The sequence below is a fragment of the Colius striatus genome, chromosome 1 (genome assembly GCF_028858725.1).
Source record: "Colius striatus isolate bColStr4 chromosome 1, bColStr4.1.hap1, whole genome shotgun sequence".
NCBI classification, from domain to species: domain Eukaryota; kingdom Metazoa; phylum Chordata; class Aves; order Coliiformes; family Coliidae; genus Colius; species Colius striatus.
The window spans coordinates 180,676,575-180,701,611 of record NC_084759.1 but is presented as its reverse complement, the minus strand read 5'-3'; the positions used below and the strand labels follow the sequence as shown (position 1 = coordinate 180,701,611).

Sequence of the window (25,037 nt, the reverse complement as noted above, 5' to 3'; positions counted from 1 at the left end):
TCCTTTAGCATCCCATGACCTTTTCCATATTGTTTATTATACAGTAGCAGCATGATTATAAACATGGGATTCCAACTTTGCTTTGTCTTTACATAGCGGTTTGACTTTCAAAGTGCTTTATTTATTATTAGCATTAATCTCTAACACATTTAGATATATAAAGATGATCGGGGATTGCAACTTCAGGCACTTTTTGAAAATCAAGGCATACATGCATTTTTTAACCTTAGTGATTCTGCTTTGTAATGACTGCAAATGGCACAGTAAAGAGGAGTCTTGAATCTTTCTACATGATAAATCAGATCTGAAATTAAGATTACATTATACATTTCCTCGAATATATATACAAAGATATCAGAGAAGACAATTCATATAATGATTTAAATAAACCCCAAATACACCTGTAGCTTTTAAAACCTTAGATGGGATGCACATCTTTGTAATATAAAACAGGGAAAATCCAAACAGTATATTTAAAATTTTAAGCCAAAATTTTAATGGAACACTTCTTAATAACTTTCAGGATTACGTACAAATAATTAATATTCTATTAATCATTTCATGGCTTAATCTTTTTGTATGACTAGAAAATTAGTTTAAAGAAACTTAATTAACATAAGTCCAGACATACCATCATACAGGATTAAAAATAAAATAGATACTGCAATATTGTACAAAAATATAGCTAATTTAAGTGCAACTCCATTTCATGGGCTATTTATCTCTGTTTATATATGTTAGGAAAATGAAAAAGAAGTTTGTTCAAATGACTGATTTTTTCAGGGAAGGAGGAAGGGCTGCAAAGCAAATCTTGCTGTGATTTAACAAATATTAATAATGCTTACACAGAGGCCACTTGAGAAAAATTTATTACAAGAAATTTGTGACCAGTCATGCCATAGGAAGAGGAGAAAGCCACAGGGCTGAAATGACAGTAAGGTTTGTGTATGCAGTGCTCCTCTGGTAGCTAAATTGCAGGAATGTGACATTGATCTGAAATGGGAGCTGTTTGAAGTAGTAACTGTCAATCTTTGCAATCAAAGGATGGCCCAAAGTCATACCCAATTAGCCATTTTGGCATGACCACTCAGTTTATAAAGTCCTACCAACTCAAAAACTGATCCATCCTCAAGAGGCACTTCAAGAGGACTCTACAGTTTGAGGATAGTGAACAGTCATCCAGGACTATAGCTTGGACTCTTTATTTTGTTGTCTGAGTTTTTTTTCCAAAGTACGATAATGACTAATTTAACTGACTGTACTTATTACAAGGTGAGACAAGGTGGATTTAGGTATGAGTGAATGTCTGCTACTGTTGATATCGCTTGAAGTTGGTTGAATCATGTTTTTCTTCATATATCTGTTTAATTTTTCAAGTACAAAAAGTACATACACTGTGGTATTATTTTCAGAGTACATTTATGCTTATAAATTTGATTGCAATGATCAGTGATTTCAACAGAGATAATTCCTATACTGGAAGAGAAAAAGTGTGTAGCATGCTTCTGATCTTTTCTCAGGATCATGTTTATCTATTCTATCTGTTTTTCTTTGGTAGTTATTCAGAATGCTTATTCAATTGTGTTAGGGAAAAATAGTATATGAATCAAAGATGGGAAAGGGTACAAAACTGAAAAAAAATATTTAAGCTTAGTAATATTTCCATCCAAATGTCATTAAACTCAAACCTATTATTTCTAAGAATTTTAAGTGAATATGTGAGCAAATATTGGTAACAATAACTTGAAACCTTAGCAATGATTTCCATTCCTTTCCAGGTACAAACACACTTGGAAAATCAGTCTAGATACCACATACAGCAAAGCCAGAGGCACCAGGTGAAGCAGTACCTGACTCTTGATACCAAGCTGTCCAGCCAGACACTCTCCCTGTCCCACTCCCACACAATCCAGCCTACGGGAGTGACCTCCATTTTAAGAAACGGACACATGCCTCCTGTCAGCGATATTGGCACGCCAGAAAGCCCAGTTACCAAACTGCTGTCCCTTGGAGGCGAACGTGAAAATGCGGTAGGGCAGAGCTGGTGAAAGGAATGGGGAAATGGGCTTTGCAGACTTCTACAAAAACGTTAACATGACTCACCTTGTATTGGTAGCAGGCAAGAGATGACTTTCTTTGTTTCATAGGAACTTTGGTTATAGCACTTGCTCCCTGAAATCTTTTGGATTATGTGGATGATTCCCTTGAATGCCTATGAATAGCTTATTGTATGATCGGGCTTCTAAATTACTGCTGGTTAAAATGTACTGTTGCATCTCTTTATGTGTCATAAATTACTGTACATTTTTTGAAAATGTACTTTGCAATGCAAAACTTTTTTTTTTTCAAGTGAGAGCTATTTCTGTCTAGAAGTATTATCCTAGCTGCATAACAATGTTAAATACTGATTACCTTAAAAATATAGCTGAAAGAATAGCTCATTCATTTTTAAGTTAGCTAATATATTTATATATGGGTTATCTTGGGTAAATTGGCACAGATATGCTAACTTTAGTGCCACCATCGATTTTAATAGAGGTACAGCTATTATACAATGTCAGATTCTCAATCAGTGTGAGATGTAGATCATTGTGGCCTTTAATACTTCAGTGAGTTTCAAAAGAGACTGCTTATTAGGTAAAAGGGGAATTCCTATAGAAATGAGAAATAGAGATGCTGTATCATATCTTGGTCTTTAACAGAACAGAAGAATCTTACAAATACATTTGACCCATTTGAACATTTGGATATTTTGCAGCTAAGCATGAAGGAACTGAAAGCATAAACCTATCTCTTGCTGGAGATCTTATCTGAGTCCTCTCCATTCCTTCTGCATTGATAAATGACATTTAATGTCAGGTTTATGGTTTACTGCAGCCATTGTTCTGCAGAGATTATTTCAGATGACCTTTGTGGAGGCCTCTGTAGTCACTTTTGTGGAAGCACAGTGTTGTGAGTATTCTCAGGCACTTTGAGTATCTGACCAGGAATAACTGGTGGCTGCCCTTGTACCTCTCTCTCTTGGAGAAAGATGGCTGCTTGTAAACCATTCTCGTCAACTGGGCCTGGTGATGACTGGGAGAATGTTAGTTGGCACTGGCCAAAATCCCCACAGGGATCTTTCCAATGATTTGAATAATCTCATCCAAGAGCCTCAGGGAGATGACTGGCACACTAATTTCTCAGTGCAGATGTGCCTTGTGGTTCAATGTAGGTTCAATGTATAACAATTATGTTATAAATAATTTAGAGCCAATACACAGGCTGATACAATGAAATGTAGTCATGCACGTTGTCTAAATGCTGGCATTTCTTGGCATCCTTTCGGCCCGGACAGCACCTTCCTAGATAAGTCCGTGAACAACTCCTGGGACAGCACATATCTTTTTTTTTAAGAGAGAGAGATGGGTGAAGGTATGAATCATATTGGGCCAAATGTCTGTGTTGAAAGGTCCTTGTCCTGTGTGATACTTTCTGTCATTACATAGGGCCCTCTACATTTAATTGAGATACAGCTCTTCAAACAGCTCCCAAAAGCTGCTTTGAAAAGCCCAGCCCATGAGCCAATTGCTCCTGTAGACAGTAAACAGTGACAAGTTCATCACATGATCTTTCTCAAAATTATCTTGTGAACAGAATCAGACCAAAATTATCATTGGAAACTCATGCTATACCTTGTCCAAATATGTCTATATGTCTGCAAAGTATTCACTATTGCATCCTGAGTAGTTAATTAGCTACTCCATCTGCTTCAGCAGTGTTTGAGTCAGATTAGAGCAAAAGTGGCAGTAGGAGACTGTCAGAAAGTACCCAGTGTACTGTCAAATGCATCAGAAACCTCCCCCTGCTGAATCTTGAGAGCAATGTGTAACACCAAATCTGGAGTGACTCACGTTTTTGCAGAACCACAGGCTCCTTTCAGCCTTCCTGCATCAATGCAACAATGCACTATGGATATGAAACATTTGATGAAGGTGACAGATCACAGTTACAATTTAGCATTGCTCTCCTGTCATCTGATCATGGTGTTGCAATAAGGGCTTATAAAAGGGGAATGATCTGGTGTTTAGGAGGAAAGAAGTAACTCTATAAACCACAAAAGCTGTTTTAACAGGAAACCTAAAATACGAAGATTGTGTAAAAGTACTTGAAATATGTTATATAAACTTGTGAAATTTAGTTTTATTGATGTATTAAACACTCAAAATTAATTCCGCTGTATTTTCAGAATAACATTGTTTCCATTATTATTTATAACGATTAGTCTTAAAATATTATCTTATCAGATGGAAGAGGTGATTGAAGACATAATCAATATGGAATCAAGTTTTAATGATGAAGGCATAGGTTGTTCTGAAACTCCTCTAATGCAAAGAACTGTAAGTATTTTATGGAATTTTGTCTTTCTGTTTATAATTGATAATGTCATTGAGTGATTCAAACACGTCACACTTCAGATGCTAAAGCAGTACTATCAGTGGACTATTCTCCTTTCTTTTCACTTTCTTGTCTTTTTGTCAAAAATATTGCAGGAAAGGGTTCCAGTGTGGTATGATACAGCTGTTTTGAGTGGTCTGAATACCATTTGAGGTTCTAGCTTAGGTCTTGTGTATAATTCATTGGAGGTACTGATTCCCATGCAGGACTATGGATAAAAGGAGTCTACACTGTGGGAATCATTTTCCATAGATTTTGTCTTCAACTGAGTACCTTCACATGAGTACTGATAAAGGGCAATTTCACTCTGGTGAAGCAATTTTCACAGGTTTTGACCAAGTTCATTTCAGAATACAGTCAGATGCTTGCTCTTAATCACTGGTTGGATGAACATCTTTTTCTGACTACAGGACATCACTGGCTACAAAAATATCTTAGAAGATAAGATCTCTGCACCTCTGAATTGCCCACTACACAGTCCAGTATTAATAACTATTAATAGCCCCATGATAACCTGGTATTTGCATGTCAGCTAAAGAACTAATGCAGTCAGATTGATTTATAAATATCTCAGTACAGAACATAGAAAAGAAATGCTCCCTAAGGAGGGAATTAATATTTTGGCACAAATTAGCATGAGATGGGGGAGTATACTTTCAGGTATGATACTGTGGGATGCTGATGAGAGGCATGATTTCTGAGTTCTGGATTGGACTCATACTCCCTCAACACCTTTTAAAACTGGATGATGTTAATCTATGCTAATTCCAGCCTCATTAGCCTTTATCTTCAGCCATGAAGGGCATGTCTCTCTAAAATGCACTGAATATCCTACTTTTGACAAGCAAAGAAATATGAACTGACTTTTAGATCTAGCTCGTATCTTATTTGCAGAGATTTGAGACTCCTGCAATACCTGTGGGCCAGGTAATAGTATTTGGATTTTTGTTTATGTTGAAGAAATTGACAGGCTACCAGGTAAATCACAATGTATTTCCAAATCTCTCTGTGCAATACTATGACAAAATAAAGCCTGCTTTCAACAAGGGATGCAGACTGCATCATTCTGGAAGGGATCAAGCAGTTTCTCTGCATGTCAAGGGATATTTCAGGCATTTAGTTAATGACTCACAGTTTTGTACCATCTTTCATGTGACATACTAACTCCGCCTACCAAATATTGATTATAAGCTGTGTAATGGAGAAAGACAGAGAGACAGGTGGAAAAAAAGAGATTTTTTTGATCCAGTTTTTCCTCATCACATTAAGCATAATGATATTTTCTTTATCTGAGTTCAAAATCTATATATTACAACAGCATTGGACTAGGAGACATGATCAAGAATGAGATATCTAACTCCCCTGAGAAATGCTTCCTCTTTACATCCCTCCAGTGTAATGCTTAAGTATTTTTAGAATTTCATCTTAGATTTTTTCCGTCATTGGCATTGTCTTGAATTTCCTCAAACTTCATAGAGAAGTCTCTCTAAAATTCTGAAAAAAATGAAATCTCTTATTCGACAGAATGTGATACAAGCCTTGCATGTTTCTTTCAGCAAAATTGTTTCTTGAACAAGCCAAATTCAGTAAGCCATTTTATTTTCTCATTTTTCTAAGTAGATAGTGGCTGAGATTTGGGAATTCACTGTGCCACCTGTTGTGTACTGCAGTGAATTAATGTTTGCTTTAGTTAGAGGCTCGCAAGTACCATTTTAATGGCACATTAAATGAGGACATTGAATTCTGTGAGACCACTCATGTGAATAATTGCTCAGAGACTCATTGTCTGACCCTGAATTAATGAATTACAGTTATGTATTAGTAGAATCAGAGAAGTGAAAACAAGAACATTCCTCTATCTCTCATTAAAGTAATTAGAGCTGCTGAAGAGTGGGTTGCCTGGCTTTTACTGTATTTGTAATTTCATAAAACTCCCTGATTTTGTGTGGCACCTTAAGAATCACTCTAAGGAATTCTCTGAGTTTCTTTCTATAGCTCTTAAAAGTTTTCTACCCTCATGGTAGAAAACTATGTTTTATAACAACGTTTTTGAAGTTCAGCTAAAATATAGGACTAGGTCTTCCTATATGCAAGAACTCTTGATTCTTCTGAAAGAATTTGTAAACCTCAGATATATCTTTGTCCAGAAAATATATCTGAGACAAAATCATAGCAACTCTTATCATAGAATTATAGAATTGTAGGGATTGGAGGGAACCTTTAGAGATAACTAGTCCAAACTCCCCTACAGAAGCAGGTCAACCTAGATCAGGTTAACACAGAAATGTATCCAGGTCACTCTTGAAAATCTCCAGAGAAGGAGACTCCACATCCTCCTTGGGCAGCCTGTGCCAGGGCTCTCACAGTTAAATAGTTTTTTCTTATATTTAAATTGAACTTTTTGTGTTCCAGCTTCATCCCATTACCCCTTGTCCTGTTGCTAGACAAGATAGAAAAAAAGGGATGCCCCAATCTCCTGACATGCACCATTTAGATACTTGTAAATATTAATAAGATCCCCCTTAATCTCCTCTAGACTACATAGCCCCAGTTCCTGCAGCATTTCCTCATAAGGAAGATGTTCCAGTTCTTTCATCATCTTGATGGCCCTGGATTGGACTTTCTTTAGATGTTCCCTGTCCCTCTTTGAGCTGGGAGCCCATGACTGGACACAAAACTCCAGATGAGGCCTCACCAGGGGAGGACAGAGGAAAGAGAACCTCCTTTGATCTGCTGGCCACACTCTTCTTGATGCATCCCAGGATGCCATCGGCCTTCTTGGCCATGAGGACACATTGCTGGCTCATGGTTAGCTTATTATCAACCAGAACTCCCAGGTCCCTCTCCACAGAGCTGCTCTCCAAGCAGGTCAATCCCCAGCCTGTACTGTTGCGTGGGGTTGTTACTCCCCAGGTGCAGGACTCTGCACTTGTCCTTGTTGAACTTCATGAGATTCCTCTCTGCCCAATTCTCAAGCCAGTCAAGATCCCACTGAATGGCAGCAGAACCTTCTAGTGAATCAGCCAGTCCTCCCAGTTTGCTGTCATCTGTAAAGTTGCTGAGGATACATTCTGTCCACTCATCATTGATGAAGATATTGAACAAGACTGGCCTCAGAACTGATCCTCACTGGCCACAGGCCTCCAACTCATTTCTTTGCCAGTGATCACCACCTTCTGGGATTCTGTCATTCAGCCAGTTCTTCATCCATCTCACTGTCCACTTGTCCAAACAACACTGACTGATTTTTCCTATGAGGATGTTATGGAAGACAATATCAGAAGTCTTGCTGAAGTCAAGGTAATTGACATCTACTGCTCTCCTCTCATCTAGCCAGCCAGTTATGCCCTCATAGAAGGCTATCAGGTTGGTCAAGCAGGATTTCCCCTTGGCGAAATCATGTTGACTTCCTCGATAACCATCTTTTCCTTCCCATGTTTAGTAACAACATTCAGGATGATTTTTTCCATCACCTTTCCACGGACCAAGATGAGGCTGACTAGCCTGTAGTTTCCAAGGTTGTCTTTCTTGCCTGTTTTGAAGACTGGAGTGACATTGGCCTTTTTCCAGTTCTCAGGCACCTTGCCTGTCCTCCATGATTGTTCAAAAATGATGGAGAGCGTCTTAGCAACCACGTCAGCCAGTTCCCTCAGCACTCTTGGTTGCATCCCATCAGGTCCCATTAACTTATGAACATTAAGTTTGGCCAACAAGTCTTTGTCCTCTTCCTTATCCACCATGGGCAAGTTCTGTTGTCCAGATCATCCTACTTTCCTTGCTGGACTGGGCTTCTCGAGGGCTGGACTTGGCTGTAAATACCGAAGCAAAGAAGGCATTCAGTGGTTCAGCCTTCTCTGCATCCTCAGTCACCAGGGTACCCTCTGTGTTCTGTAGCACACCTACATTCCCCATAATCTTTCTTTTGCTGCTGACATAGCTGAAAAACTCATTCATGTTTTCCTTTACTTTCTTGGCCAGGTTTAATTCTAAAAGGGCTCTAGCCTTCCTGGTTGCATCCTTGCATGCTCTGGCAATCAATGTTCTCGTTGTCATCACAATAAATCAGGCCCTATTTCCACCTCTCATAGATGACTGCTTTTTCCGTGAGCTGTCCCAGCAGATCTTTTTTCATTCATGGAAGCTTCCTGCCTCCTTTTCCTGCTTTTCTACATGTGGGAATACACTGATCCTGGGCTTAGAGGAAGTGATGCTTGAAGATCAACCAGCTCTTATGAACTACCATTTGATTAGAACTGTCTGTTCACCATGGAAGAAGTCAGATTTAATAAAGAAATCCTGGAAGATGACACCAATTTAAAGTCTTTTTACTCTGTCATAATAATTCTAGTTTTATGAAACTGTTTGCTAATTGACAGCAATGTATTTATCTGTATCGTAAGAAATTAATTTCTCCTCTAAAGACCGTATTAGGAGCAACAGGTTCCTCCTGACATTATAAGAGTCATTATAAAAATTAAACAAAAAATGTATGAATGAGTTTTAGAGTGAATTAGTGTTATGTATGTCAAATAAGGTAACAGACATTTGAAAAGTACACATTTTTAATTTTTATCAAACTTATATTCTTATTCATAATCCTTACTGTCTATTCAACATTCTGTAGTGAATTTAGAGTTAATTAACTTCCAAATGCTCAGAACACAGGAAATGTAGATGTGCAGGTCTGTTAATGTAAAGTATTTATGACACTGTCATTAAAAGTTTATGGTAAGTTCTAAAAAGCTGTGATCTATGTTCCTTTTAAGATATGAAAAAACAGAAGTTTAAGAAACATGGTGAATAAACACATATGTGCAGGATGCCAGAATAATGCAGAGTTAAAAACTGGGATCTCTGTGCTTTTCAGGATGTGATTTGAGAATGTGTGACCTAGTGCACCTTTTCTGCTTACTAAATGTTGATTTTTTTCACTAACATACATATACACCAGAAAACCCAGTAATTTTGAAAGCTCGACAACAATCTCTCTGAAAGCATTTGGAATTGTACCAATACTTTCATTCAGAAAGAACTACTGTAGCCCAGATAATCTCTCTACAGCTACTGGGATAATGTCCTCTAAAATTTGACATGTCCATTAAAACTTAGATCAAAAGCATTAGGAGATTGACTGACTTGAATGGGAATAAAATGAGAGGTTATTAATGTTCTGCGAGGGCACTAGCATCTCTTGCACTGTACTAGATGGGATCAGACAGAAGAGAATTTAGTCTTATGAACGTTTCCAAGAATTTTAAGTTGTCTTTTGTTCTGGTCCACAAGAAAACAAGAGCTTTCAGGAGTATTCTTGAAGAAGCCTGGGGAGAGAGGCTCTGTAGAAATTAAATGTCTGGTGGTGAGAGCTAAGGAGTAGTGATTGAGGCAGAGCACTACCATAAAACTGAACTTAAAAAAAATTCGCAGAAGTGGATATACTTGTGATATGTTCAATCAGTTTGGCTCTCTAGATATCAAATGAATAAACAAAATGGAGCAATTCTGTTTCTTTCATATTGCTTGGGAGGAAAAGGAAAGTTTCACCATGGAAAAGTTTTTCATTGACATTTTACCATGTCTGATTCTAAACAGAGACAAGAAAAAGTGTTTCTATGTTGATTGATTCATAACATTTAAGAAATAAGTTTTTTCATTATTCTCTTGAATGAACTTCTTGAAAGCAATGGATTCTAAGCAACCAAAAAGATGGATTTTATTATTGTGTATAGATAAATAAGTGCTATTCTTATCCAGGGAATATTGTAGTCTTGGTAGTCTTAGACAAAACTGCAACAAATATCTGTGAAAACAAGTTATTTTAAAAAAATATATCTTCAAAATAGTTTCCAAAATAGTTCTTTCCTTTAAAGATTTGAGACAGGATTAATTCATCCAATAGCTTCAGCTCTAACTTCACATTAAAATCATTATGATGTCATTGATGCTTTGATGTTCACATCACCTCAGAGATTTAAAGCTGTCACAAGCAATGAATCTGTTGTTGGGAACATTGTCTATCTGTGAAGCTAACCAAATTTATTCAGTTTTCCTTTGAATATGACTTGATGTATGTGATATTTATATGCTGGGGAAAAAAAGAATTGAAACACTAACAGAGTGAGGAAGCAAAACCATCTAGTCATGCTGAAAGGCAGGGGTTTTGCTAGTTGTTAGATGGCAGGGCTTAGCCAGGGGTCAGCAGGCCATGGGGAACAGTGGCAGAGTGGGGAGCACAGTGCTATGAGAAAGTATTGCCTTGCAATAGGTCACCTTTTGAAGGCTCCTACGAGGCTTTACTGCTTCACTTGCATAACTTCATATATTCTTAGTGCACTATATCACCAAGATTGGGAGGTACAGTCTTCCAGTCTCCTTTGGGATCAACTCATTTGGAATTGCTCTGCTTCTGTCACTCTTTAAGGAAGACAGCTTCTGGATTAGAAAATCCTCAGTTGCCCTGTGACTCACTTTTATTTATTGAGCTTCTTTGGCATTTGAAAAAAAAACTGTGTTGTACAGGCATGGAATAGAGGTTAGATCAAGATGGGACAGGTTAGATGTTTTCCTTCTCTAGTTTTATTATTCTATTAGGTACAGCTGGTATAAAGTTATGTTAACTCTGCAATTGATTTTAGGGTGAAACTATTTATTGATAAAAACTCAGTGCACACTGTCTGTGAAATCTCATTGCTATTACAAGGTCTTTGAGGTCACAGTTTCTCATCATGGCATTAATAATTTGTGTTTGTATTAATTTTTTGTCAAATACTGATGGTTACTGTCTGGATGGATTAATATAACTATTGTCTGTCCCATTCCCAGAAATCATACAGAAAAATAGAAACTCAAGTAGGTATCCTCCAAAGTATTTTATTCAATAATTGCGGTGATTGTGTAATCATAAAATAAAAACAAGTTTCCATTAGAGATGCATGTAGTATTGCTGATCTAGGCAGCCCCCTGCTGCATAATCACGAGTATTTTTTATTCAGTGAATACCAATGTCATTTGGCAGTCTTTACAAGTTTATAAAATCTACTGAAGTTCAAAATCTTTTCAGAGACAGGGCCAGAGTAAACATTAACAACCTCATTTGCTTAGGTTGGGTAACTTGAAAAGGCTGCACAACATCGATGAAAATGCTTTGTCAATCACATTCTACACTAGATTAGTCTTAAAGTCCAAGGAAGAATCAAAGTTCACTTAAGTATATAAACTGTCTAGCACTCCCTGGTATCTTTTCCAAGTTTAACGAAAAACAAAAATGAAGAAGAAACAATCGGTAGCTATTGAGGAAATAATAGACTCCTCAAAAATGAAACTGGTGAGCAAATATTTTCTTTGTCTTTCACTGTTATTATAAAGGTGCTAGACAGGTATTTGTGTCTTTCAGTTGCAGAGAACGAACAATAAATCACACAAACTGAGAACTCCTCAGGTCTGTTTTCTGCAGCTGGCGTTGTCTTTTGCTATCAATGCCACTGCTTTTGTGAATGTCATACAGATACCAGATGAAGATTATTTTCAGTATGTCACACAATATAGTAGCCTGAGGCTGAAATGGACAGTGTACAACTTTTTTTTTTGCTTTCTCTAAGTACTCCAAATAGATTGGGTATGAGTGTTTGCAATTTACCTTATGCTATAGAAAAGGTCAAACACATTTGGTCAGGAGAATTGTGGTCCACTTTTACCTAACTGCAGAATTTTATAATTTTACAAAAGCTTTACAGAGCTGTGCAAAATGCCCAAATAGCTCATCTCTGCTTCCAATGCTCTGATAGCATGATGTCTAATAACTCTTCTCTATTTTGCGGGTAGACCTCTCTGACTGAAAGGAGTCAGAAGAGTCAAGCTTCATACACCTGTAGTATTTTTTTTTCATAACTATGAAATGAAGGAAAAGTTCCTTTCTCCTCTTTGTTTTTCTCTTCCAGGAAGGTGAATAGACATAAATGGAAGTAGTATTCTGAAATATACAGTTGTTTTAATGTAATCACCTCTTACAAACATGGTCTTCATCTCAGAGCTTAACAAATTTTGAACAGAAATAAGAGAAAAGGATAGTTAAAGTTTATAATTCTCTTAATATCCATTTCTCACTAATTCTAAGCTCCTGTGCAGCAGGATCTGCAAGAAAATTCCTGCTGTTTGTGGCCACCAGGCAGATTCTATCTTTTCCCAAAGTCCTGATGCAGCCTCTGCGGTATGTGTCGTATTATTGTCTGTATAGCAATGCAAGACTTAAGTCCTTCGTAGATGACAGGTAATAAAGAAGGCTACATTAGGCTCCTTGGGGTCTGTGAACATATAGGTTAGGATTGCTTCAAGAGTTCAACTTTATTAATTTATGAATTTCTGTCCAGAGCACTTACATAGGTTGAATAAAAGACTTTTGCGATAATAGCAGTGGCCACTTACTTTTTTTTCCAGGCATGGTCAAGCTTCTTACTGCAATATAAAGCTAAGTTGCAGAAGACACAAAGATTTCTTAAAGGCTGCTTTAAGAAATAAATTCCTAAAGGATACGACATCTTTTCTTAGCACCTTCTTCTCCATCAGCTAAGAATTTCTGTCACATTTACTATATGTATACAGTAGTTTATGAAGTAGTATACATGTACAGTAGTTTACAAAGTAGTTCACTAAGCATTTATATTTGTACTAGAAAGAAACACTTGTGAATATATCCAAAATCAGCCACTAGGTGTTCTAACTAAAATTAAACTACATGGTACATGTTAATCCAACTTAACATACTAGATCACAGATATCAGTAAATACCTTACTATAATGTATTCAGATACTTAGGTGATATATGAAATGTAAGAGAACATGATATAAGGTGTATTTTATATATACATATATAACATGTAACACAAAGACTTATAATAGACATGTTAGCATCTATATTTAAGATAAAATGCCCCATATTCTAATCCTGAAAAACCCCTGCTTCTCACTCATCCCTTAGCCTCAGTTTTTTACTTTCCTTGTGTTTTTGTGCAGACCTTTGTTCATTGATTTTAGAGGAAGAATTTGAATTATTTGGTATACGTATTTATACATGGTAGGTGAAGAAATTGGATGGAATCAGAAATTACTGTTTGCTAGTGTTACTAGTGAAATAATCTTAGTAAACAGGAAACAGAGATGTCATTTAATTGTTGTCTTCAGGTTTCAGACCCTGGAGGTTAGTGGAGATGTACTCCTGTGACATTTGATTCCCAAATGCAATTTGAGTCATGACAGTACCACTATGTCACTTCACTTTTGGTCTGCATTTGTTATGTCGATTTTGTAATCAGAAAAACCAAGAACAGCTGAAAGCACATAATTCAGAGATGATAACTAAAAGACTGTCCTGTAGAAGGTTGATTCTCAAAAAAATTCCTTTGCATGGTCATATTTGATCAGATATTTATCTAGACAATGTAATTCTATGTATATGATCGAGGCAGCAATGTACTGTAACTGGGAATATGAACAGAGTTCATTTTTCTCTGATGAATAATAAACCATCTTGATGATCATTATTTGAAGATAAAAAATGAACCAGGTTTCATGCATAATATATAATATGTAATATAATATATCTGAACATTAAGGCCCTGGTTGAGGAGTATGTAATTATGAACCGTGTTAAAGATAAATATAGAAGGGGATACAATTTGTTCAAAGGAAAACAAGCCTGAAAAGGAAACGTTTGCTCTTCTGCTGTTCTCCTTAGATAATAAAAATAGAAACTGGAACATTTGGGTATTAGTTATCACTAAAGTTCATCTATTTTCAGATACAACTATTTTGAATTAAATATAGATATTTTGAATCAAGTTTTAGCTGTGAACAGGATCTTCTTGTTCCAGACTCTAAAACCAGTATACTACAACTTTTTTGACAGTTGATAGTGTGAACACATCTTTACAAATTAAAAAGGTGTCACAATTTACGATGTTCAGCCTTCTTCAAGCAACACAGGAACTGCAAAAGCAAGATTGAATCCCAGTCTTCTGAGTACAGGACTTGAATTGACACACAAGACTATCCATCCTGTCTGCAACACCTTCAAATTAGATGAAAAATCACAATTTACTAAAACATGGATTGAAAATACAAGAATTACCTCAGTTTTCCTCTTGTCAAAAACTGGAAATACCTGATACACTAGATAATATTATTTAAAAAAGAATTTTCAATGACTGGGTTATTATAAACTTATTGATCAATTCACAATTAATTTGGATAAATTCAGTGCCCATTTTTAAGTTCATCTGTGGACTTCAAAGACTTGAAAAAAACCAAATTGTTTACTTGCCATGAATAAACAGGAAAGGGATGACAACAAATTAGGTATGTGGTTTTTATGTTTTGTACCCTAGTAACACAAATACTGAACAAACTTTTACTTGATTTGAGAGGCATATATAGGTTAACACTACAAAAACTTTGCAAAATCCCTGCTTTGATTTCTTAGTTGCCATAAATAAGGAAGAATCATGTTGAAATGGATAGACCCTGACATATTTTTTGTGGCTAAGGATAAGTAGCCTTATTTCACAAAACCGTTCTTTAAAGTGATGCTATCAAGTTTATGAGAACGTAAGTGGAATATAGTTAGGGGTGGGAAAAAATATTGTACTAATATTTCACATAGGAACATTTCTTTCTGTATGCAGTCAGAGAAAGTATTAATTTTTACCAAGTACCAAAAATTTTCTCTTACAGGTATAGTACTAAACCTCTCAGGTTAGGCAACTACTTAATTTCTTCTTGTGATAAGTAAAGGAGCATGTATATATTTCCCCACTACTTAGTTTGCCAAGTCTGTGGGTTCAATACAGGCAATTGGCCCACATGTAATATGACCTATGGTCCTCAGAACTGTCTGTTCTGTTCTTGGTGTTTTCCACACTTCTGTTACTGCAGGAAATATAGCTGTGTTGACACACTTGGTGAGTTCCATATCTGTAGTTATTAACCCTAGAAAAGAGGATAGCAGAAAAAGTTTCTGCTAACATGACTATTCATGAAGTTTCCCTCTTCTTCATGGGGTCTTCTAACCTGGGCAGAGTGACAAGTCTTATGAGGTGGCTGATGGAGCTGGACATGTTTAGCCTAGAGAAGTGGAGGCTGAGAGGAGATATAATCACTCTCTAGAGCTACTTGAAGAGGAGTTGTAGTGAGGTGGGAGTCAATCTCTTCTCTACAGTAAGGAGTGATAGGACATGAGGAAATGGGTTCAAGTTGTGCCAGGGAAGGTTTAGATTGGACATCAGGAAGAACTTTTCACTGAGAGAGTTATTAAGCACTAGAATAGGCTGCCAAGGAAGATGGTGGAGTCACCATCCCTAAAGATAATAAAAATATGAATAGATGAGGTGCTGAGGGATATGGTTTAGTTTAGTGATGGGCCTGGAAGTATTAAATTCAATGATCTTAAAGGTCTCTTCCAACTGTAATGATTCTATGATTCTAAGTCCTCCAGTAGAGATAGTCTGATCCTGAGCTCTGTATATTCTGGGGACATTTTGAACCTTCTAATCATACACTTGGCCTTCTGAATGTGATTGTAAGTAAGAGCCCCAGGGACATAGAAGCTGGAAATAAACCTCCACTAACAGGACAATCTATCCTGCTGCATATTCCTCTCAAAGGAAAGCAGGCTAGCTGGTTAATTGCTTTGAGTTGTCAGAACAGTCCAGATGCTTTTGGTGAAAAGTTCTTCTTCTAGAGTTTAGCCATTTCAAACAACTAGAACATGTGAGGTGTTTGCTCTTTAAAAATATATATAACTATATATGATTAGTGACATCTTTTTGGATGTACAGAGAGCTTTTCTAGCTGGTCCTGCATATCCAGAGCCTGTTGATAGCAGATTTCATAGAATCATAGAATGGTAGAGCTTTGAAGGGACCTTTAGAGATCATCTAGTCCAACTCCCCCGCAGAAGCAAGTTCACCTAGATCAGGTCACATAGGAACACATGGATGAATGTTAGTAAAATGCAATACAGATTATTTAGAAGGCAGATGGATAGAATGCTTTTCAGGTTAATAAGTAAACCAAACAAGTGATAAAGATTTTGTTAAAAGAGAAGATATTAATGAAAATAAGTTTATAGTGATGAAATTTACTGAGATAACAAAAGTGGAAACTATTTCCAATACAAAAGAGTATGAGGATATAATAGAGGAAGAGTTAAATTACCATGATGACAGAATGGTATAAATGGAAAGAATGTAATAGTACTGAGTGCAAGGTCATTCATTTAAATACTAATATCAGGAGTGTCTGCAGTAAGCTGAGAGCTCATTAACTGGAGATGACAGAGAAAGATCTGGTTACATTAGTTGCTCAGAGGATGGCTAGAAGCCAACAAAATGATGGGACTGCAAAGAGGAGATAAATATGTTCTTAAGATTCATCACAAGAAAGATTTCCAAGAGATACAAGGAAACATCCACTGTGGAATTCACTGGGTACAAAACTTCTGGAATGCTATAGAGAAATAAAGGCACTCACCCTTCATAAAAAAATATTTCAAAGCAGGAAGGGCCGAGAGAGGCCTGTTAGAACTTATAGCATGGGAAGTCTGGCTAAATAACTTGGCCTGTTCAACTTAACAAACCAAAGCCTCAAGGGGGGAGCTATGTTTACTCATGGTAATCACATGGGGGCTTAATCAATGAACCATATCTGTTAAATAAACAGAAAACAAACAAACAAAAATTGCTAGGAACCAAAATAAAATTAAAGCTTTTAAACAATACTTTGCAATCATTCAACTTTTGGAGCATACTCCAAATGAAAATATTGGAGATGTGAACTCTACTTGATTTTATGTAGTGCATCATTGGTTTATGAAACAAATCATGTGATGATATGCTAAATGAATCCTGTGTCCAGGAAATGCTTTTTGGTCCAGACTGGACATTACCCTAATCGGCAAAATTTTAAAGTTAAGAAAAATCTAGCTGATTTCAAAAGAGGATTGGGCTCTTATTTTCTAGCTGTGCAGCACTGACTCTGACAGAACCATGATCCTTACAGACTTGAACATTACTGTAAGATAATCACACTACACAAAGATTAGCCAAAATGGAAAAATGCTTAAATACTATGTGATCATGTAACTGAACACTATCGTGACATAGATCCGTCTAGGGACTACAGCTGAATAGACACAGATAATCTGTATCATATATTTTATTATTGTATTAATAATCCTTCTCTTTCATTCCTGGAAGATGTAGAAATACTATTTTGTTTAAGAATTCCGTGACTTTTCATTATATTTACCAATAACTGCCATGTTGTGGGATTTGGAATACCGTATTATTTCACAGAATACTTTTCCTGGCTTAACAAAGTTTCCTTTAAAAATTCCCATAAATTGGTATTACAGACTGTAGATTATGATCACAGCAGTCCATTCATAGACATTCATGCAAGTAATGAACAATGCTGCCTGCACAGCAGTTCGGACCCAAGAATTGACTATAACAATCTCTTCTGGATGAGGCCTTTACAGTAGCCGTCTTGGACACTGCCAGCAACCACAAGGTCATAGTCTCCTGTGAGGTGCTGCTGAGCTCAAGCCAGGCATTCACTCAGGTACTTCAGTTGAAATTTACTTTTATAATTGGTCTAAGCTTCAAAGTTGAGCATCTTTCAGGACTGAGCCCTGTGAATGGAAATTCTCATGTTCCAGTCTTTGCACACAGACATTGAAGGTCCTGTGACACTTTATATAAAAGGAAGAACAGCAACCCCAGTGTCCTTGACAAATGCTAACTTCATTAATTACAGTCTGCTTTCTTTAACTCTCCATACAGTTATAATTAGATATGGTAATATTGTCTTCCTATACCACACTGTCACTGGCTATTCCCACTTAAACATTTGCTGTGTTAAAAGTTGTTAATCTTTTGTCCAAAGCTGGCTGTATTTTAGAAGCAGGAGTGGCTAACTGTATACTGCTATTTTTAATATGTGTATGCTCATTCTTTGCAAGCTACTTGCACCTAAATTCTTAGACTTAAAACTGTGTATCATGAAAGGAAAGACTGGAAATTATGTGACTCGCCAGGGCTTCTCAGAACACAGGTGTGATCCAATATAGCTCATGACACTTGCAAGATAAATAGATTATTTCCTAGGTCCTATGAATTTTCATAACTGAATGCTTGTGTTTCCACATCTCTGAACTGAAAGCAAGAATCTGTTTTTGACACAGTGTAATCAAGTAGAGTTTTAAAGTGCTTTGGGATTCATAAAGTTTGACAATGCTATATAATTGTAAGATCATTATTGTTCACATATCATATAATTATGCCATTGCAAATGATTTGTACTTTTAGTAAGATTGCATTGGTTTTTTTTGTAGGATTATTCCAATGTATATATTTATCTTGTAATGTAGAACTGGAAGCTATTTGAAGGCTCAGTACTGCAAAAACCTACCCTGCTTACATGACACTGTAAGAAATAAATTACATTGTAGTGTATGGGGTTTTAGTGTATATCCAAACAACTAGACATATTTCGACACACAATTTCTGTAATATATTATGCTGTATGTATTATTTTTGTAATTTATACTTGGTATTGAGCCTTGTTGAACCTCCTACTATTGGTCTCAGACCATCAAGCCATCCTGTCTAGCTCCCCTGAAGAGCCTTCCTGCCCTTAAGCAGATCAACCTTCCTGCCCAACTAGGTGTCAGCTACAAACTTACTGCAAGTGCACTCAATTCCCTCATCCTGATCATTAATAAAGATAACAGAACATGCTCCAGTACTGAGCCCTGAGGAACACCATTGATGACTGGCTGCCAACTGGATTTAGCTCCATTCATTACGACTCTCTGGGCCTGGCCATCTAGCCAACTTTTTACTAAGTCAAGAGTACATCCAAGTCAGTTTCTCTATGATGATGTGGGAAATAGTGTCAAAGGCACAAAGTCCAAGTAGACCACATTCACAGGCTTTCCCTCATCCACTAAGTGGGTCATCTTGTTAAGAAGGAGATCAGGTTAGTCAAACAGGACCTGTCTTTCATAAAGCTATGTTGACTGAGCCTCAACCCTTGGTTGTCCTATATGTGCCTCATGATGGCATTTAGGACTATCAGCTCCATAATCTTCCCCAGCACTGAGGTCAGGCTGGCAGACCTGTAGGTTTCCAGATTCTCCTTCTGACCTTTCTTGTAGATGAGTGCAACATTTGCTAACCTCCATTCCACTGAGACCTCCCTGATTAGCCAGAACTGCTGGTAGATGATGGTGAGTGGCTTGGTGAGCACTTGTACCAGCACTCTCAGCACCCATGGGTATATCTCATCTAACCCTATAGGCTTGTGTGTGTCAAGATGGAGTAGCAGGTCACATACCATTTCCTCTTAGATTGTGGGGGTTTCATTCTGCTCCCTGACCCTGTCTTCCATCTCAGGACCAGTAAATTCAAGTCCCCGAAGAAAACAAATGCTAGTGATTCTGAAACTTCTCCCAGCTTCTTAGAGAAGAATCTATCTATCTCTTCATCCTGATTGTGTGATCTATTATAGACTTCCACCATAATATCTACCTTGTTGGCCTTCTCTTAATTCTTACCTATAAACATTCAACCCTATCATCACCGTTATTAAGCTCTAGACTCCCTACCATAAAAAACTACCCCACAGACTCTCCATCTTCTGTTCCTTCTGGATTAACGTATATGGGAATCATTTTAATTAGTGAAGTTTTAGGATTGTAGCCAGCAGAAAATGAATCACGTGAGACTGTGTTTCATTTTCATCATCTCCACATGGAGTTATATCTCTGCTTTCCTAGTGCTTTCCTAAAAAATACCAAATTATGAGGAGAAAAATGATGGAGAGATTGTCTGTGTGAAACAAAGATGATATGGGACATTCGAGAAAATGTTTCATGCCTTTTTTGGTGCTCTATGGAAGCATTAATACAGGCATACATAGATCATGGACAGATACTCCCTAGCAACCCTTTCTGTGAGGGATGACATTGCCTCAGTGGTTCTGCTGATGGAAGGAGGCATATGAACAAACTCCTGACACTCCAGGAAATGGCATCTGAGTTAGACAGAAGCACCTTCGTCAACTATGCATTCAGATTCATCTGAACTGTATACCTGTGGCTTTAAGTTGATTTTACTCATCTTCTTTTGAAACCTAACACACTTCTCAATTTTCAGGTTTGTTGATTTTTTTGTTTTGTTTTTTTTCATTATCAGCTAAGTTCATGACCTTTTCCCTTGAATTTGGGCTTTGTTGTTTGAATTCACACCTTTATAAATAGACCTTAGAAATGCAACTGTATTTTGAAGATAAAGATGAATTACTGCTTGAAAAATAGCAGTAATCCTAGATGTATCTCATGTCAAGTATGGTTTACAACTCTGATTTTTTCATTAGTGGTATTGATAATATTATAAATGAAAAAGATTAATACCAGTTTCATGCAAGCTGTGTAAATTATAATAGTATGCATTTCTAATTTGTAGATTGTGTTTTAGATTATACTATTTTCAGTGGTTACTATTTCCCAGCATTTCACAAAAGCAGTATCCTAAACCATAGAACAATCTTATCCAAAGTCCAGATGAATACGTGTTGAAGTCATACTGACTCTCTTTCATTATACCAGTTTGTTTTCATATCATTCAATAAACTAAATTAATTTACATGACTGCAAAGAGTAATTAAACGTGTCTCTAGAGATAAAATGAGTTCACTCTTGTAATATAGTTATACTATCCCTGGAACAAAGAAAATGCAAAGGTAAAGCTGCAGTGAATTCTGTAATACTTGTCAGTTTACCACTCTGGAATGAAACAAAGGTGCTTAATGTGCAAATGCGCTTAGCATTCAAATCTTCCATTCAGTCGAGTAATACTCAACTGAATTCCAAACATTCTTTTAAAAAGTTTTTTCATTGAGAGATCAAAAATATAAGCAGATTTTCAAAACTGAATTGATGTGATTTCTAATGGTATTTAAGAATTGTTGATTCTCCCAAGTAACAAACCTCTACTTTAAAAATGCGCAATTTATTTGTGTGTATGCAAAAGGAATCCTGATTACTTCATTTCATTGTAGGTTATAGAACTTGAAGAATTTAACACAAACTAGATTCTCAGATAATTTAGAAAAGTTAGTAGTTATTTTAGTAATTCTTTAAAATAAGACTTACTTAAAATATAAAATTTAATGTAAAACTATAGCAAGTACTGGCATGGAACAATTTAAACTGAGCAAGTTGTTGGGAAAGTGTCTTCATTAAAAATAACTTGTGGTAAAACTCACAGTCTCTACAAAACGAGAAATTATCAGAGTCTACAAAAGCTGATTTCAATCAGACCATTCCCATCAGTTTGTGTCTTAGAGACCTGCCTGAAAAATTCCAAGGTGTTTCAGGATCCATGGCTGTGGGGAAAATCTGTAAAAACATGGTTGTTTGTCTATGAGAAAAAATTTTCATCTCCTAATTTCCTTTCATATTTTTCTGTCTCAAGTCAGTAGTTTTACCCACAATTTTCCTCACTTTTTTAATCTATTTTAATATTTTTTTTTTCTTCTTGGCCAGATGGACCCAAAACTCAGTTTCTGAGTCATTGTATGTTGGTGGCAAAAGAAAAAAAAAATCAGCACAAACTTTGAATGCCTGATAAAACCAAAAGAATATGTTGCTCTTATTGCCTTAGAAGACAATAGAAGTGCAAATCTTTTCTTGTGAATCTGGACTTCGACTCTTTTTGTACAGCTTGTTTCACATGAATAAGCAGAAGTGTATGACAATGAAAGGCTAAATACCTGGCCATAGAAACTGGGCAACATCTCAACTATTCTTTACAAAACTTCTACATGTTTTACAGTTATTTTTAACATATAAAATTATTAAAATAAAAGTAACATTTGGATAATTATCTGGAATATACATAAACACACTTTAGCCCTACTGATAAGTCATTACTTACTGAGGTTATTCTACGGGTTTATTTAAATAAAGTTGTATTATATTTTGGAAGGTAATAAGGACAATTGTACACATGGTCATGTACCTTAAGCATGTTAAAATAATTAGGTTTTCTGGTCTATTCTAGTGACAACAGTTTCTTTCCTTAAAGCACATGCTTTGGTGTTCTGTCCACTCTAATTTTAACTATTGCCTCTAACTGGGTCACTGAATCTATATTCTGTTAAACCAGACACAGTAAGAAGTATCAATTCAAAGATTAGTGATGTGGTTAAAAATTCACTGTGGAGTAGGTCAAAACCACCAATGTTATTTTTACTTTCAGCCTAATTCATGTTTGAAGTGCAGTTGTGGTAATAGTGTTATTAGAAAAGATGGGTCAGAAGTAATTGGCAAATGGACATTTGGCCATATTCTGCCATGATTCTGCAGCTGAAACCCACACAATGACACTTAGAAAACTACCTGCAAACTGGAGGCAGATTCTGACCTTTAATTTTCAGTTTTATTTGATACTATATAGCAGTAAACTACCCCTTTAGATATATATACACAGCTCCTTATAAAAAATGCCAGGCTCATATTCAGAGAAGTTTGCTCTTTATGTTTTTAAATCTAAATCTTTAACTTTTTTTTTTTTTCCTTATTCTTCTTTTCTCCCCTCACCCCTCAAGCTATCTAGCAGCATTTTGGATATATATAGCAATGACCAGGGAATGGCATCAGCTAATATGGGTCTCACAAATGCTTCTTGCCCAGCTAATCTACCAGTAAAAAGGGAACTCACAGGTAAAAGAACTATGAGATTTTAGTATTTCATTAATTGTAGAAGTGATGGTGTTTTTCTTAAAAGTTAAATAAATTTTACCCATGAAATAGATGTCCATAATTAAATTTCTAAGACTTTTGCAGTTTGTAGCTTCATTTAAGGAAAAGAATAAAGACCAAGAAGAAATGCTTTCTTTTTGTTCTCCTCTTTAGTAATTCAGAACCTATGTTTACCTCCTGTTTTTTATGAACATCATGTTTCTAATAAACCTTATTATTTTAGGAAACATAGTGAATTCTTCCAAATGTTGGCTCCTGATAAACGATATAAATAATTTGTCATCCATTAAATTTGTTCCAGTCTAGAATAAATGGTTGTTTTAAAACCTTACAATAAGGCTATTCAAGGTAAATCTATATTAGTGGATTAACAACTTTAAAAGTTACATTCAATTAATCCAAAGAATGCTAACAACCATGTACAGTTTATTAGTGTCAATCAGAGGAAACAGTGAGTTTGTTCAATATCTTACAAATCTGATTAGCTCTTGCATTATGGGATATACAAATCCATATTCACATTAGTGTATTGTAAGTTTTATCCTGATTTTGCTGTACTTTAATACAGCAAATTGGAGAAAAATATCCCTCTCTAGAATTTCCATGTTCTTAAATAAAAAAATGTGCAATAAAAAAGTCCTGAGCAACCTGACAGACTTTCTCAAAATTTAGTTCTGGTAGAATATATATTTGCTTATGATCTTGTTTAATATTAAAAAGAGTAATGAAGTAAAAAGACTCAAAGGCTTCTCTTTGTGACAAGAGGCCACTTTGAAAAGGTGAAAGAATTATTGGAATTGCAACTTAAGGACTGTTTTAATAAATGTTACTTTCTGTCAGAAGCAGATACACGAGCAATGGCAAAGGAGAGACAAAAAAAGGATAACCACAATCTCAGTAAGTATATGTTCGACTTCCATCTCATTAAATGGAATGTATGAGGAATGCAAATACCCCAAGATATTAACTGCCATGTCTCTGGTCTTCTTCTAGATCAGCATCTTACCAGGGCAGTCAAACTCAGTCTGCAAACATAGTCAACCACAGAGTTTTCTTCCCTGAAATTAATTTCTGTCTTTGATTGTTGTCCTTCAAAATACTTTGCATATTGTAATGAATTTCTTTCCATACCATCTCCTGCTACTATACTTTTATTCTACATGTATCTTGCACACTTTGCTTTTCTTTACTCTGTGCAAAACAGATAAGAAAGGAGGCAGATGATAAAAAACCCAACAGTCTTCACACCTTAATGAAGCACCCAAGTGAAAGGCAATATGTCTCCATAGGTGATGGGAAAGAAAACAGAAAATCAGACAACTTCTAAACATTAGTTAAGCACATAAAGCTGTGGAGATCATATGTCACAATAGGAGATCAGGGCAGGACTGGGTGAAACTCATGGTGCTCTGACTGCTCTGATACACAACCCCCTGTAGACTTGTTTCCTTTATGTAGAACAGTGTAGCCATGTACAGATTTTAGGCATTTCAGTTGTAGAGGAACAGTCTTCTGTGGTTTAGACAAAGAATATAACAACATTCATAGTTCAGTGTCTAAATATTAAACTTATAAAAATGAAAAACATTTTGTTTTATACAGAATAGAAAAAAAGGTTATATTGCTGAAAGAAGATTGCCTATAAAACTGGGAAATTTTTCCCTCTAAAGAATTATTTGAAATAAAAACCTGAAGCATTCTTTTTTTGAAAGTGTTGAGTGAAGCAGTTACATTTTCCAGTTCTCCTGTCCACCTTTGCAGCAAAAACAATCTGAGACTTGTA

At 36.2% G+C, this 25,037-nt stretch overlaps 1 protein-coding gene across 3 annotated transcripts in view; it reads left to right on the top strand.

The window, feature by feature from the left end:
* Positions 1-25,037, top strand: part of TFEC (transcription factor EC) — a 66,786-nt gene that overhangs the window by 27,783 nt on the left and 13,966 nt on the right. For 2 of the 3 annotated variants that reach the window (XM_061988679.1, XM_061988691.1), the window contains exons 2-5: positions 1,779-2,030; positions 4,287-4,379; positions 23,101-23,215; positions 24,095-24,151. In XM_061988679.1, coding sequence (XP_061844663.1) covers positions 1,950-2,030; positions 4,287-4,379; positions 23,101-23,215; positions 24,095-24,151 — 346 coding nt within the window. In that variant the 5' untranslated portion in view covers positions 1,779-1,949. The remainder of the gene's footprint in view (positions 1-1,778; positions 2,031-4,286; positions 4,380-23,100; positions 23,216-24,094; positions 24,152-25,037) is intronic. The other variant, XM_061988685.1, reaches the window with a different exon arrangement.